This window comes from Rutilus rutilus (genome assembly GCF_951802725.1).
Source record: "Rutilus rutilus genome assembly, chromosome: 25".
Classification (NCBI taxonomy): domain Eukaryota; kingdom Metazoa; phylum Chordata; class Actinopteri; order Cypriniformes; family Leuciscidae; genus Rutilus; species Rutilus rutilus.
In genome coordinates, this window is record NC_140229.1 from 9,676,425 (window position 1) to 9,692,381 (window position 15,957).

At 35.4% G+C, this 15,957-nt stretch overlaps 2 protein-coding genes across 3 annotated transcripts; both read right to left on the reverse strand.

Annotated features, from left to right (window-relative positions):
* Positions 1-205: 205 nt before the first annotated feature.
* On the reverse strand, positions 206-5,387 carry LOC311285626 (uncharacterized protein). The gene is made up of 7 exons (XM_084401360.1): positions 5,150-5,387; positions 3,523-3,831; positions 2,293-2,568; positions 1,872-2,198; positions 1,669-1,776; positions 853-915; positions 206-777 (listed from the first exon to the last, which is right to left on the reverse strand). The coding sequence occupies exons 1-7, from the start codon at positions 5,295-5,297 to the stop codon at positions 344-346; spliced, it is 1,665 nt and encodes a 554-aa protein (XP_084257486.1). The 5' UTR covers positions 5,298-5,387; the 3' UTR covers positions 206-343.
* A 695-nt stretch (positions 5,388-6,082) lies between these two features.
* On the reverse strand, positions 6,083-13,229 carry hhla2a.1 (HERV-H LTR-associating 2a, tandem duplicate 1). Of its 2 annotated transcripts, none has more exons than XM_084399681.1 (7): positions 12,573-13,229; positions 9,458-9,742; positions 7,308-7,586; positions 6,880-7,206; positions 6,665-6,754; positions 6,518-6,580; positions 6,083-6,390 (listed from the first exon to the last, which is right to left on the reverse strand). In XM_084399681.1, the coding sequence occupies exons 1-7, from the start codon at positions 12,640-12,642 to the stop codon at positions 6,305-6,307; spliced, it is 1,200 nt and encodes a 399-aa protein (XP_084255807.1). In that variant the 5' UTR covers positions 12,643-13,229; the 3' UTR covers positions 6,083-6,304. The 2 variants fall into 2 exon arrangements, with proteins under 2 accessions (XP_084255807.1, XP_084255808.1); XM_084399682.1 differs by having other exon boundaries at positions 9,506-9,742; positions 12,573-12,943.
* Positions 13,230-15,957: the final 2,728 nt, after the last annotated feature.

The following is a 15,957-nucleotide window of genomic DNA, read 5'->3' on the forward strand; positions in this document are numbered from 1 at the left end:
CATAGTCTGTTGACATTGTCACTTTTTATATCAAAGTGAGATAAATAAACCACTAATGAAAATGGTTAATTTCATAAGCTTTATCTAAATAATGATTACCTTAAAAGGATTGTATACTAGTTTAAATACATAACTTTATATAATGAGCAAGACTTATAATAATAAAACACTTTTATATTAAAATGTATTTTATTAGTTAAGAATATTGAGTGTTCAGCTGGGTGGTGTGTGTGTTGTTGGGTTTTGTCCAAAATAACTACACATTATTATTTACTATAGGCCATGCATTCCAGAAGTGATTATAACTAGTCAGCACCATTTCAAATGATTAAATTAATATCAATCACCTGAAGCCATTAATCTGTGAGAGCTCAGTTGTGGCAAATCTCTGAATCATACTTTCCATCTCTACTCCATCTGCTGAGTGTGATTCAGATTTAAGTTCATTTGTTTCATTTTCTTTATTATCAGATGCATCAGTATTCATCTCAGATGTGAGCAGAGTTATTATAGCACCTGTGGGTGATTGCGGCCTGGATTCATGTCTTTCCACTGGTGTGTCAGATGTAGAGGAATCACTAATAATCATGCACGTATTTATTACTGTTGGTGGATGTGGCAGGACGTCATTATTAAGGCACTCAGGATCTTGTTTAAATGGTTTGGATGCTTCAAAAGGTGTTGTGTTGCATGGCGCTCTGCGAATTTCTGTCTCCACTGATTCCAAACCATTGTGCCCGGGTTCATCTTGTCTTTGTCTTTCAAATAGAGGGATTTCTGCCAATATGAATAAAGGATATTAGAGAGTGCTGCACTCACAGCATGAATGCATGAATGAGGATCATTATTTACCGGTTTTGTTGGTACATCTGATTCGTTTATTGATGTCTGAATGGCCACGTACTGGATTTTCACCTGAAAGAGACAATACGCATAAAGTAAAAGCTAAAGGCAAATTGCTTTAATATTATATTATATTGCATATTTCACAATATATTATTATAATATTTTATATATTATATGATTAATATAACATATATAAAATAAATATATTTATATATATATAAATGTGTAATAAAAATATATAATATTATTTTAAAAATGTTCTTATAATAAAGTAAATGTTTAATAATATTATATTGTGTAATATTACAAACTATATTAGAATATTTCATATAATATTGTCTATAATAAATATAATAAATATGTATATTGTGTAAAATTTTATCTAACAAATATATTATTATCAATAATATATTGCTATATGTCAAAATATGTATATTTAACATTTTATTTTAATAAAGTTAAAGCTAAATGGAAACTACACTAAATATATTAAAATATTATACTATATATATTAAATATTACATGTACATTGTATAAATAATTGTGTAACAAAAATACATTACAATATTTTATATAATATGATTAATATAACATAGTTTTTACATACTATATATTTTATTAACTCTATATATTATATATTATTATAATAAAGTGAAAGCTAAAGGGAAATTGCTTTTATTAATCCTTTATATACTTTATACACACACACTATACTCTATATATAGTGTAAACAATGAGTAATAAAATATATTACTTTCAATAACCTATTGCTACATGTCAAAATATATTATTATATTTTTAAATATGAAATACTTTATTTACCTCTCAGTCTAAAACATCGTGACAGAGCTACAGATACAGTGATGAGAAATATGAAGACAGACGCAGCGGTTCCCCACCATGACCTCCTGCAGTCATATTCATCATCATCTGGGAAAAAAAAGTATAGTATTATGTATTGACTTTTTAGTCATTAAGTGAAATGATCCTGTTCCAAGCTTTCAAACACATGAAGTAAATCTTACCAGTCACGCGAACTGTAACATTGACATGGGTTTGGACTTGATGTCTCATTTGGAAGCCGTAGAATGTGCAGATGTAGGTTCCGCTGTGTCCCAAGCTGTCTGGATTCAGCAGATGAAGGGACCCGTTGCCTAAGTGAGCCTGATCTATGTCGAGTTCAGCTTTACTTTCCCACAGGTTCGCGATCCGACGGGTCCGGCTGTCGTAAGTGAAGATGACGGAGGATTCTGTGGTTCTGATGAAGGTCCAAGTGAGGGTGAAATTGTGGCGAGGTTGTGGTATCATGCAGGGGATCATAAGTCCAGAGCCCTCCTCGCCAAGTAACTTATCTAAGAGATTCAAACGATTCAAATAGCTGTTGAAGGTATGACAAACACCTTTCTTGACATTGTTTTAGCAAGTGTCAGAAGTGGAAACTGTTACCTTGCTGATGCAGTGATGCGGTCCACACCTGCGTTCCATCCGCTGAGACGACAGAGCAGAAGTAAGTGTGGTCAGAGATGTTGCCCATCACACTGATGGCGCTCTCAACGGTGAACAGGCCCTTGGAGTCCGAGGTTTTACGAGTGAAGTTCTGGAGGCTTCTGGTGTCACGAGGGGGATCAGTGGCCCAGGTGACCTCAGGAGCTGGATAGATGTTCTGGGACAGACATGTGACCCTTTCCTCAACCATCTCAAGCTTCACAAACTGGATCAGAGCTAAACATTAAAAGAAAAAGTACCACATGAAATTCTATTAAAGTGAATCGATTGGTTATTATTTGAACTGTGTATCTATACAAACGTATATACAATAAACTTTTTCATGTTATCTTGTCTACATGCATTGTAATAAGACTATCTGTCAGCATCTCTTTAATGCTGAATTAAATCTCATGACTGGTATAAATATCTACTAGTGAATTACTAAATTAAGGGTTTCCAAACGTTTTAATGCCATATATTACATAATGTTATTTACTGCCATTTGCTATATATAATACATGGAATTATATGCTATATATTTCCAAGTATAAACTGTCATTTAAAAATATATATATATATATGTATCTATTCTTTGTTATAGTTTTTTAACAAATAAACCTGGAGAAAAAATATATGAAAAATAAAAAAAAATAAAAAAAAATCTGAAAAAATACTTTCTATTAAATTTATACTATTTTATTATCTGTCAATAGAATAAAATACTTTGTGATTACTTGTGATTTTACTTCCGACCAAAAATATTTTAACATAGTATTTACTTTTTGTATTTTACTCTTTTGTGTTTTCAAAATTAAAATAGGCTAAATGTTTTTCATTAGAAAAAAATATATATCCAAAGAAAATTATTTATTTTAAATTAAAACAGGTTTTTTTTTTCTATATTATCTGTCAATAGAATAAATTACCAAAAATGAAAATGTATTATTATTTATTTTTGAATTATTTCAATGTCATTTGTTACTTTTACTTAAAAGGTTTCCACAGACCCCGCTAGCGCCCTCTTGTGGCCCCATGAGAGTCCCTTGACCCAGTTGGAAAACTAAATTCCTTTTAAAGTAGGAGACCACATTTTTTTACACTTTGTGAAAGGTAGCTTTTTACATCAGACAACCCCAATAACCCAAGCAAACTCAAACAATATGACCAGACCATGACCCCGTGACTGACCTTTCACCCCCAGGTTAACAAAGGTTTCCTGGTTTCCCTTCCTGGTGCTGGTGTAGCACTTATACCTCCCTTGATCCTGAACTTTAACTTTCCTCAGCACCAGAGAGGCATTTCCCTGTGTAATCTGGGAATTAAACAGGTTCGTCCGGCCACTGAAATGCTTGTTCTGGAGCCCGTACTGGTCTTTATTGTAGTAGTAGCTATGGACGGGGATTTGCTGCTTGTACCAGTGGATGACCACGGCTCCCGTGGGCCTGAAGCTGCAGGGTAGCACGCAGTCTTCTAAGAACAGACAGGTCACGTGTGCATCTAGAGTGAGACCAGCACATGTAAAATAATTGCAATGTTAAATTCAATTTTGCTTTGCATACAAAAATTCTCACCAGCTAAAACTGTTCTAAGAACATTTTGTTAACGTTCCCATTATGCAAAAATAAAATTGTAAGCCTATTATAAGTGTTTATATTTTAGACCTGTGGTGGCTGTCAGGATGGTGTTCGCGGGAAATTGCGTACGTCTCTCGCCCACGCGTGTCTCGCCATATCAGTAAATAGAGAAGAAGAAAAAAATAAACTTTGTCGCGGGTATGGCGTGGGAGTGGAATGGGTTCGCTAAATTTAGAACAGCAGAACAGAGAAGACTGGCTTTTCGGAGATGGCAACTACTGAGGGATTTGGCATGATGTAAAAGAGATGGCGTTTTTATCACTCAATAGGTGAGTAAGGTATTGAACAGATACATTGCCATGTAGCTCTCTAACAGAGTCCATTGTAAAACATTATCTGTTGCAAAAGGTCATATAGGCTATTCACTTGCACAGTCAGGCATATTCTTCTGTAAAATGCATGCAGTTTTTTAACCGCTAGAGGGCGGAGTCACAGTGTGCCATTAAAAACGTTCTAAAGACAAACTAAAACGTTTCAGAAAAACGTTCCATATAACTTTGAACGAACATTCTCTAAATATTACTGGAAGAACATTCGTTCATAACTGTGAGAGAACATTCCCTGTTAGCTGGGTCACCACAGTTTCAGTTGTTCTGGTTCTCAAACAATGCCAAATCATCAAATAACAAAACTGCACATTTGCATATAAAGATTTAGTCATGAACCTGTTCTTTTATTCAAATAGACTGTAATGTAGATGCTAAAATATTTCCTTGTAGGCTGCTCATGAGGATGAATAAATCACATATTCATTCTCGTCAAAGTCAGTCTTTGTTCATGTTCTTGTTCACCAGTGTCATTATGAGACTAATGGAGTTTCCTACAAGTGCTGCTTTGATCCATTCACTGAGCAACTACAGCTACTTAAATGACATGCAACTAAATGACATACAGCTTAAGTGCCAGAGATGGAAAATGCAGGGGAAAAGTACCATTCAAATAAAATGAAATAAATATTCCAGTAACAATTTATTCACGTATCATGCACAAAATATTTGATCTTGCATTTTATATTTTTTTATATTATTAAAAAAAAAAAAAATTATATATATATATATATATATATATTTCAAGAAGACAACATTAAAAAACATAAAGAGACTTTCTTACAAGACATGGATGGTGATTATGTCTCACACTGAGAAGCATCAAAAGTGAGCATGCGTGTAATGTGGTCTTACCTTTAGTAATGATGATACCAGAAACGCGAGTCCTAAGTAAAAGCACAAATGCGACACACAGAAACAGCAGATCCATGACTGTCAGACTATGCCACACGTTCAGATCAAATTTACTGTGATGCCACAATCTTTCTCTGTACGTGTGCATGTGTCCCGAGAGTGTGTGCGCGTGAGAAAGGGGGAGAGAAAGACCCTTGTGGACATATCAATTAAACCGGTAAAAGATTAACCAGAGTGCATGAGTGGACATATAGTGACCAGAACTGGTTTGGCCATGTAACGGGTACAGTTAAGCAGAGGAGAAAGAAAAGAACAGACCGGTTCATTTAAACCTCAAAGCAGACTGGTGTTGTCTGTCCATCATGTGTCATGTTGTGGTTATTTTAGTCCTAAATAAGATTATGATTATGATTAAATACACTACCGTTCAAAAGTTTGGGGATGGAAAGATATTTGAATGATTTTGAAATCAAAATTACAATCAAAACTTGAATATAGTGACTACAATTTAAAAACTGTTTTCTATTTTAAAGCGTAATGTATACCTGTGATGGCAAAGCTGAATTTTCAGCAGTGATTACTCCAGACTTCTGTGTCACATGATCCTTCAGAAATCATTCTAATATGCTGATTTGCTTCTAAAGAAACATTTATTATTATCAATGTTGTAAACAGTTGAGCTGTGTGATATTTTTGTGGAAACCGTGATGCATCTTTATCAGGATTCTTTGATGAATAGAAAGTTCAAATCTTTTGTGACTTTTGATCAATTTAATGCATCTTTGCTAAATAAAAGTATGAATTTCTTTACAAAAACAATTCTCCTGGCCCCAAACTTTTAAACAGTAGTGTAATTACAAAATGTATGGAACATTACTAATGAATTATTGATATATTTTTTAATACAATTTAATATAGTAAAAACAGCCAGTGTGAGATTTATGGGAAATTTATTATAAATTATTGATAAATAATGTATTTCTTTTTTTAATATAATCTTTAAAAAAAAAATTTAATCAAAGTACCGTTCAAAAACATAATATACAAGAAATGTTTGGTTTCTTCTGAATGTTTCCTGAATGACATTTTGTTCACACAAATACTCAGAATGCAAATAAAGTCTCCAGTTGGTCTTCCAACTTGTATTTCTCTCTTCTAATATTCTTCTTTTTTCTGTCCATGGTTAACTTTGAGAACTGTCATAAGTTTACTTCCTGCTTGTGGCTCTTCCAATGTTCTGGCTATGAAAGACAAAGGAAAAATATTCGGTTGCAAAATTGAAAATCTACTTTACTTCGTCTTTACATGGCAGGGAACTTTTATGACTGAATTATAAAAAACAAAGGACTGTAACAAACAGGACAGTACCTGAGTTGATGCTTTGCATTTCCGCATCCTCTTCAGTGTTTTCTTGATTTCTTTTCGATTTTGCTGCAAACGTAAACATCACCATTGAATATATACACAACAATAAACACTGAAATATTATGGATTGAGTACTGTACACTGTATTACCTCTGTATTTTTTTATGACCAAAGTGATTGCGAGAAGAGCGATTAATCCTGCGACGATACCCAGCATCCACAGATTATATTTAAGAAAATCTACAAAGAGAGAGAGACAGATGTTTAAAAAAGTAAACGGCCTCAATGTTTCAACAGGAAATGAGTTCTAGGTTTGGTCCAACAGATTCATTATTGGATGGATAAGTTCATGGATCAGTGGATACCTTTCCCCTGCTTGGAGGATGTAAAAACAACACGGGTCTGGATCAGATGCCGCGTCTTTGCTCCTGAGAGCGCACATGTGTAGATTCCAGAATGCTCTGAGCCAACAGGTTTCTGCAGGTTTAGTGAAACATCCCCTTTCAATGCATTTTCCTCTTCTAGTTCTGCGTGATCCCAGGAGCGGCTGGATTTATGGGTCCTGCTGTCATACTCGAGGACATCTGTGGTTTTGTTTACTGTCGTAAAAGTCCAGACGAGAGAGAAGGACTGAAGCTCCTTGGGAGCTCTACATGGAATAATCAGGTCTTGCCCTTCAGAGCTGTTAATTTCTGTTTTGTACATGAGACAACATTGCTATTATCACCTTCATAAGCATAACATTTATAACAAGCATCTGTATTAGTACTAAAGCATGTATCAGAAGTTTTACCTTGCAGCTTTAATGAAGCTGTCCATGTCTGCGTGCCATATTTGGAGGTGATGTTACACACATATATATGATCAAGGCTGTTGTTCCGCTGTTTTAGGACGCTCTCCACTGTAAAGAGGCCCTTTCCGCCAGGAGCCATGTGGGTGATGGGCTGCAGGGCAGCAGGAGGTAAACTGGGCTTTGTGCTCCACTGCACCACCGGAGCTGGGTAAACTTCTTTAGTCGAGCACCGAATCAGCCCAGAGGGATCGGTGTTAATGAAGATCGCACTGATGGGAGCTGGAGGGCATTCAATGAAAAAAAAAATCACTTACATTTTTTTTAATTGATAAAAAAGTAGCAATATCAATAAGAAAATATTGATATTAAAGGGATAGTTCACCCAAAAATGAAAATTCTGTCATCATTTACTCACCCTCAAGTTGTTTCAAACCTGTAAGAATTTCTTTTTTCTGCTGAACACAAAAGAAGATATTTTGAAAAATGTCTGTAACCAAACAGTTGATGGACCCCATTGACTTCCATAGTATTTTTTTTTTTTTTTCCTACTATGGAAGTCAATGGGGTCCATCAACTGTTTGGTTACCCATACACAAAATAAATATATTTGAAATATATTTTCAGGATATATTTTGGACTATATGCAAATATTTGAAATTGGCCCAATAAATATATTTCATACTTATATTTCATATATTTTTGTTATATTTCAGAATATATTTCAATGTATTTGGAATATATGCCACATATATTTTTGACACTTTTGGGGACCCATACAGAAAAAAAATACATTGAAATATATTCTGAAATATAACAAAAATATATTAAATATAAGTATGAAATATATTTATTAGGCCAATTTCAAATATTTGCATATATTCCAAAATATATCCTGAAAATATATTTCAAATATATTTCTTTATATATATCTTCTTTTGTGTTCAGCAGAAAAAAGAAATTCTTACAGGTTTGAAACAACTTGAGAGTGAGTAAATGATGACAGAATTTTCATTTTTGGGTGAACTATCCCTTTAAAAGTCGATTAATCAGTCCAAATTCAGCCATTGTCAGAACAGAATTGGCCAATAATAATGACTATTTTTATCAGCGAAATTAAGGGCAAGGGCAAATTAGTGTGAGCGCAATTTCCATAATGTCCAACGCAATCTACCAAAAGCAGCGCCAATTAGAGTCTGGTTTAAGACATGCTTTTTTTGATCGGTAAATGCCTGTGAATTGACTAGCGCAAACCTTAGTAAATCAGCTTGCATGATTCATTTAAATACTCTTCTCTCATAAATGTTGCGTCTGAAAAGGAAACTCCTACAAATGCAAATGCAATAAGGTCAGCCACAAAAATCACCCTGTCCACCCGCTAATTTTTCACTGCGTGTCTTAAGTAAATCCTGACAGTAGTTTTTTAATGCCATAAAAGGGTTTGCATTGGTACCTGTTAGTAAATCTGGCCCTAAGACTTCTAACTATGAGGACAACATTTTACATTAATTTGTTTTATATACAGCAAAAAAAGAACAGATTATTTTTTATCTGCTTGCTAACTGAATAAAAGAAGCTAAAAAGTATGAATGGGGCATTGTGTTCGTAAACAGCTGGATGAACTAGGACATCTTGTTTGAACGAAAACTGAGCAAATGTTAATAAATAACTTGAAAAAAAAAAATCTGTTGAATGAATGGCTCAATGACTCTCATTACACAAAAAGACTCACTTCTCACCACCTACTCTAACAATAAAATCAATCTGAACCTATCTCTAGAGAAGTTATTTACATAATAAAGTCACTGGGATGAATCAAAATCTTCATCACTACAAATGGATTGGTTATTATGGCAGTGTTTCCCAACCCTGTTCCTGGAGGCACACTAACACTAAAAACATTTTCCAACTCTTCCTGTTCCTAATCAAACACCTGATTCAAACCATCAGCTCATTAATAGAGAAGGGAAATAGAGGGATCAGATAAGGGAGACATCCAAAATGTACGCTGTTGGTGCTCCAGGAACAGGGTTGGGAAACACTATAGTAATGTTACCCAACGAATATAGTCCTAAGCCACTGATAAACCCATAATGGTCAACGACTACTAATCACAGACAATACATTTAAAAATAAATCAATATATATCAAACCTTCCACTGTTGCAATAACATATGTCTGAGTCACATTGTTGACCGCACATTTGTATCGTCCTTTACTCCTTGTATCTACTTGTTTCACAAGCAGCGATGCATTGCCCTTGGAGACGTTGTCGCCGAAGAGCCACACTTTGTCATTGCTGAGCCTCTGTCCCGCCGGCTGTAAACTGAGTATGAGCACATCCTGCTGGTACCACTTAATATTCACATCACTATTATTGGGCGTGAAAGAGCAGGGAAGAATACAGTCCTCAGAGAAGATGCAGGTCACACGAACCTCTGCAAATCAACAAAAGGGCTTTTAAGATATTCCTGCATTTACGAGAATGTCATTTAAAGTAGGGGTGTTCAATCCTGCTCCTGGAGGACAGTGGTCCTGCAGAGTTCAGCTTCAACCGCAGTTAAACACACCTGAAGCAGCTAATCAAGGTCTTACTAGGACATTCTAGAAACTTCCAGGCAGGTGTGTTGAGGCAAGTTGGAGCTAAACGCTGTAGGACAGTGGCCCTCCTTCTCTGCTGAAAAATCCAGCATTGCTGAATACTAGCATATGGTATGTTTTGCACACTGGTACCAGCTTGGGTTGCTGGTTTGCCGGTCCCCAGCATGGGATACTAAAGTGCTGGTGGACTGTAATTTGTATGTTGGTATGATCCCAGCAAGACCACAACAAACGGTGCGTGTAAATGTTGTTGGAGAATGTCACTATTATGGTGATTAGTGTTCCCTTTAAATGGGTCCTTCACTTTGGTTGACTTTCAGCAATTGTTGAAGTGCAGGCTGTCACTATTGTCTACAATAGTAGAACTGTATGTCATGTTCCTGACTGCAATAACATTATTCTAAGTTATTTTAACATTTATTCCTTAGTGACTGCCAGCTGGATTGTGACACATGAATGTTCCCAAATGTGCATGAAAGTCCTTAAAACAAGTAAGTTTTAATTTTCAGTGATGCAACAGAAGATCAGTACAAAATTATTACATTCTGATTTGTCTTTAGAATGAAATGTGATTGGAATGTGATTCACAATTTACCAGGTTGACTTTTTTTTTTTTTTACTTTATTCAGAATTTCAGATGACTCTGCTGGTCCATCTGCTAGACCAGCACTAACCAGCATAAACCAGCCTGGACCAACATGGAATTAATGCAGGGTTATATATTGATTTAAAATATTTTCAGATATTTAGATACTTAAGCTGAAAAAAAAAAAGAATTATAAAACAAAATACCAAATATAACAACATTATTTTAGTTATGTCATTTTCATTTTTGTGATCTAATACAATGATCATAGTATGTTGAGAAAGCTGCAAACTTGCCATTTCAAAACCATCAACTTCTAACTAATATTTTCTTTTTAAGACGTTGCTGGATTGATGCCTGTGTCGTATATGTAAATCTCCACCCTCAGTTTCCTAACCTCATGGTAAGTCCATGTGTACAATACATACATAAGTGCACCCATATATATGCCACTTTTTTCTCAGAAAAAGTGAGTGCTACTGCCCCTGTTTGCTGTCTGTCCTTTTCTATGGGTGATTACAATTGTGTGTTCACCCAGATCATCATGCTTAGAGGACATTTATCAGTAATGACCACTTATGACTGTGATTGTTTAGCGTTCAACACACTCACCTTATCGGTGTCGGCAAAAAGATTGTTTGGCTATAAATACAAAATAAACAGCAGCGGCAGAGTGCATGACTGCATGACCTTTATGTTGTGACACTGGCGTAGCGGACTGAGATTGCACCAAACTATCTCTTCCACAGATTAATTGGCATTGATTATATAGATCATTGATTATATTGATTATATAATATTGATTATTGCCGTAAGAGTGATCAAATCTCATATGGAATAGTTGCACTAATGGATCAGTTGTACTTCTGTTTCTCATCTTATCTTGATGTCATGCGTGTAACGCTTTCCTTTGTGCTATGTGTCTAGTCTAGATCTATTATTGAGAGTCCCTGGAGAGGTCTTGGCTTGTCAAAACATTCACAGTGACTGTGTTAGTCTAAACAGATGACGGGCCGGAGTGCATACTAGCAGACTCACTCATCTCCTTCACTTGCAGACTATAACAAGGAGGGGCTCAAAAACGCATTAGCTGAAATTCTGCCTCCACTTGAGATCTAAGAGTAGCATCCACTTTAATTACATAATAAGGTATATTTATAACGATTATTTATCTTTCCTGGCATCTTTTTTAGTTTGGCTGTTGATCTATTGCAGGAATAAGGCACATTCAAAATAAGTGGTCCAATGAAACTGGAAAAAGCAAAGATAAATCACCTACTTCAGATTAATAATTTATTAGCTCAAAAATGCTTTTTTGTGTCTCTATTTGAAAGCCTTTTTTGAGAAGACTCATACAGATGATAGATAATACGCAGTTATATACAGTATATATGAAAAACTTAAACTGAAAAATACATTTAAGTTGAAGTGCTAAAATGACTAAAACTGAAGTATAAATAAATTAAAACTAAAAAGATATATATTTTAAAAACTATTAAAATATTAAACTAATAAATATGAATAAATACTACAGTAGTACATAAATAATACTAAAATAACATATATTTTGAACCTATATAATAATTTATAACAGCAAAAGTAATCAATGGGTAATATCTAATATTTGTTTCATTTAATTTGAGTACTGGAAAGAATTCCTAAGCAGGAACTGCCTAATAACTAGAAAACAGATGTCTCTAAATGGTCTTGCCAACATTCATACCCTATTCCATCCACTTGAATTACATAAGGTATATTCATAACGTAAGTCTTTCCTGGCATCTTTTCAGCTTCACTCCAAACATGAATTGATTATAAGTGACCCAACTGAAAGTAGCAATCAAACAGATATCAAAGCTGATCAATAGCGAAAAGAAAAATAATAAGTAAATCAATCACTTTAGATGAGCGATTCATGAGCAGAACTTTGAATAGCTTCATTTCATAAAGGAAAGTGGCATTCTTTATAAATAAAGTGGTCAAACTTTGGACCTAAAAATGTATGACATACTGGAAAATAAGAAAAAAGTTACTCAACTTTTAGAAACAATGTAAAAAATCACAATAAAAGTTAATCTTACCTAGAACCTTACACGCCACTAAGGAAGAAATCCATAAAACAACATAAGCGCCATAGAGAGTCCTTGACATTCTCCCTCACAACAATGTACTGAAGCGATAAAGAGTTGCGGGACTAAAAGAGTAGAGCAGAGAGAAACTAAATTGCTGAGAAGATGAGACTCTTCAAAAGAGTCTTTCTCAGGAACGTAATCAGACCCTGTTCCTCTTTACTGCTTCAACAGAACAGAACAGACAGGCAAAAAAAAAAAAAGAAGAAGTATCCCTTGGGTCCACCTGAATGAAGTCTTTGTGAATAAAAAACTAGAGGCAAGTAGAGAAAGTTCCTCAGGTGATTTCTGAATATTGACTCTGCTGTGTGAGCTTGCTGAATGACAGAGAGAGAGAGAGAGAGAGAGAGAGAGAGAGTAGGAGGACAGGTTTCCACGCCTCTTTCATAGATCATGAGTTGAGTCACTAAATGGCAGCTGAAACCCTTTACCACATACCCTGTACTCCTGAGAATGACTTTAAGATAACCTTCCCACATCCCCCCAGGTCAACCTTTCTGAAGTTCATTGTCTTTTCTCGCCACCTTGTTCTTTGTTGAGCCTTTGCTAAATTTAGACGTGCTGCAACTGTCCTTGTCACCTTCTTGCTCAATTTGCCAAACTCTAAGTGTGGTAACCATGCGTACGTACCTAGTAGTGGATTGCAGTAACCCTGCTGATTAGTAAAGATTCGTATGACGTCAAACAGTTGTTTCCTTCCTGGAAGGAGCCCTTCAGATGGCCCAATAAAACTTTAATAGCTACATTTGACTGCTACATTTGACTGACGTGTAATGCATAGAATGAGCCCAAACTTGAAGTATTAACAGACTTTGGTAGGTGCAAGTTGTCATACCAACCTTACAGGTTAGCAAATGCTGCAGGCTTGAGAAAGCTGATCTAGTGCCCTCAGGCTGTTGCAGAAATGTGGTCAATGTGTGTGATGACATGGCAGTGCTGGTTCAGTTCTGCCAGCAGGGGCAGTCCAGTAAATACATTCCTCCTGGCTTTAATCACACTGCACACAAATGTGATTTGGTGTTCAAATCCAATCTTTAGGATTGACAGTCCAATCTTTAGGATTGTCAGTCTGTCTGTCTTTACGTTTTGACTTCTTCCAATTGTATTCACGCTTCAAAATTCATAAAAGTTGTGTTCAATTGTGAAGATTATCACAATGAACAAAACGTGTAAGAAGCATAAGCTTTTTTTAGTCACAGGCCTTATTTTCTGCAATAATCCAAAAGCCAATAAAAAAAATCCTATTGGGTTTTTGTCGAGGGAAGCAGGGTGATGCTAATTTATGGGTTGGCCTACAAAAATATGTCATCCCTGCACCACTCTACTCTTATCAACCACTGGGAATATTCCATCAGGTCCACAGAGGCGGAGCTGGACTCTGTCAAGCTCCACCCATTAAGTCCAGACAGGGGAAGCTGGATGTCATTTGGCTCTGCAGTGAGAGTGAGCACCACTTGGAATTGGTAATATAATGTGTTTTAGATATATTCTAGGAAGTCAAAATCAGACTTTTTTGTCATTTTTATATGTTGTGTGGACACAGAAAAATAAATATGATTCTTTGAAACTAGAGTGCAAACAATGTTCAGAGTTTGTATATCAAGCAGTTCACAAATAGTTTTAAAACCTAATTTCCACTTTTGTAAGTATCAAAATGTATCCATGGCTATATCATATATTGTACTTCACAATTTTGTGATCAAAAACTCCTGTCATTCAGTATTTGGCCACAAGAGGATGTTTGTGGAATTTGAATGAAGAAGAGGGGTGATTGTGGAAATTACCCTTTGGCTGTGATGGTGGAGCAGCTTTTTATATCCTTCTTATAATGATTAATGATCTGAATAGAGAAGGATGATCCTCGTTCAGCGTAAAAGAGCAGCTTCCTCTAGACGCAGTGAGGCACGTGCACGACTCCCTTAGATGCCACCACTCTTCTGTGCCCTCAATCAGACTCTAATCCTGGATTAGAGGAGCATGTTACTGGTCTGGGGGATTACTGTTCTGCTAGCTGCAATTTTATTATTGATTGTGTGCCACCATGTTTTATCTGATATTCGGTTGGACTACGGTTTATTATTCTTTTCTATATACAGACTCTGACTGTCTCTCCTCAATTCTCCTCTCTTGTGCTTTTATGTCACAGGGAATGATTTTTATTACAACTATTGTATACTTTTTATCATGCATTTATTAATCAATTGCTAAATCTTTTATAATTATGATATGATAATCATAAGCAATTCCGATTTTATATTTAAATATATTCATATTTATATTTAATAATATTATATTTACTAATGTTGTGTGAAAATTCTTTATTTACTTTTTACACATTATGAGTTGTTTTGGCATTTCCGCAATGACTGACCATTTTTTCAAAAGTTAATGTACTTGGTTTCCAAGGAGGAGACAACAGTGTCATTGAAGGTGCATGAGATCAAATATGAGACATGATATACAAAATTAAGAAAATATCACATCAGATTTTTATTATGCATAATTTCCGGTAAATTTTGTGCAAAATGTGAAAATATTAGAAAGGCAACATTAAAGGCATAGTTCACCCAAAAAGGAAAATTCTGTCATCACTTACTCACCCTCATGTCATCCCAAACCCACAAGACTTTCGTTCACCTTCTAAATACATATAAAGATATTTTTAATCAAATCTGAGCGATTTCTGTCCCAGCTACGCAGCTACCATTTTGATGCCTCAAAAAATTCATAAAGATATCGTAAATCTAATCCATATGAATTGAGCGGTTTAGTCCAAATTTTCTGAAAAGACATGATCACTTTATATGATGAAGAGATAAAATTTAGACTTTTATTCACATATAAACATTAATCGGCACACGCATCAGTTATGATAAACGGAAGCTCAAGCATGTTCGCTTGACGTGCAAGAACCAATGAGGTTCATTCTTGTGTTACGCAGCCCATTTGTGCTTCAGCAAGAACCAATGAGGTTTGTTCTCGCACGTCAAGCAGGTTCGGTTGAGCTTGTTTATGTTCGCTGATCAATGTTTATATGTGAATAGATGTCTAAATTGAATCTGTTCATCGTATAAAGCGATCGTGTCTGCATAGACAGATAGATGATAGATAGATGGATGGATATTATGTTATGCTGTTATATAATATATAGCATTCCTCCATCATCTTGCTTTTGTCTCCTAAAGGAAGCCTCTCTTGTTTTGTTCTCTCCCATCCCTGTTCAGTCTCCCTCTATCACCCCCCCCCCCCCCCCCCCAACCTTTCATCTCACCATCATCTCTTGATCTTCTCCATGACTGTAATCCTCTATGAAGCGAGTTAAGATGCTTCTCACAGA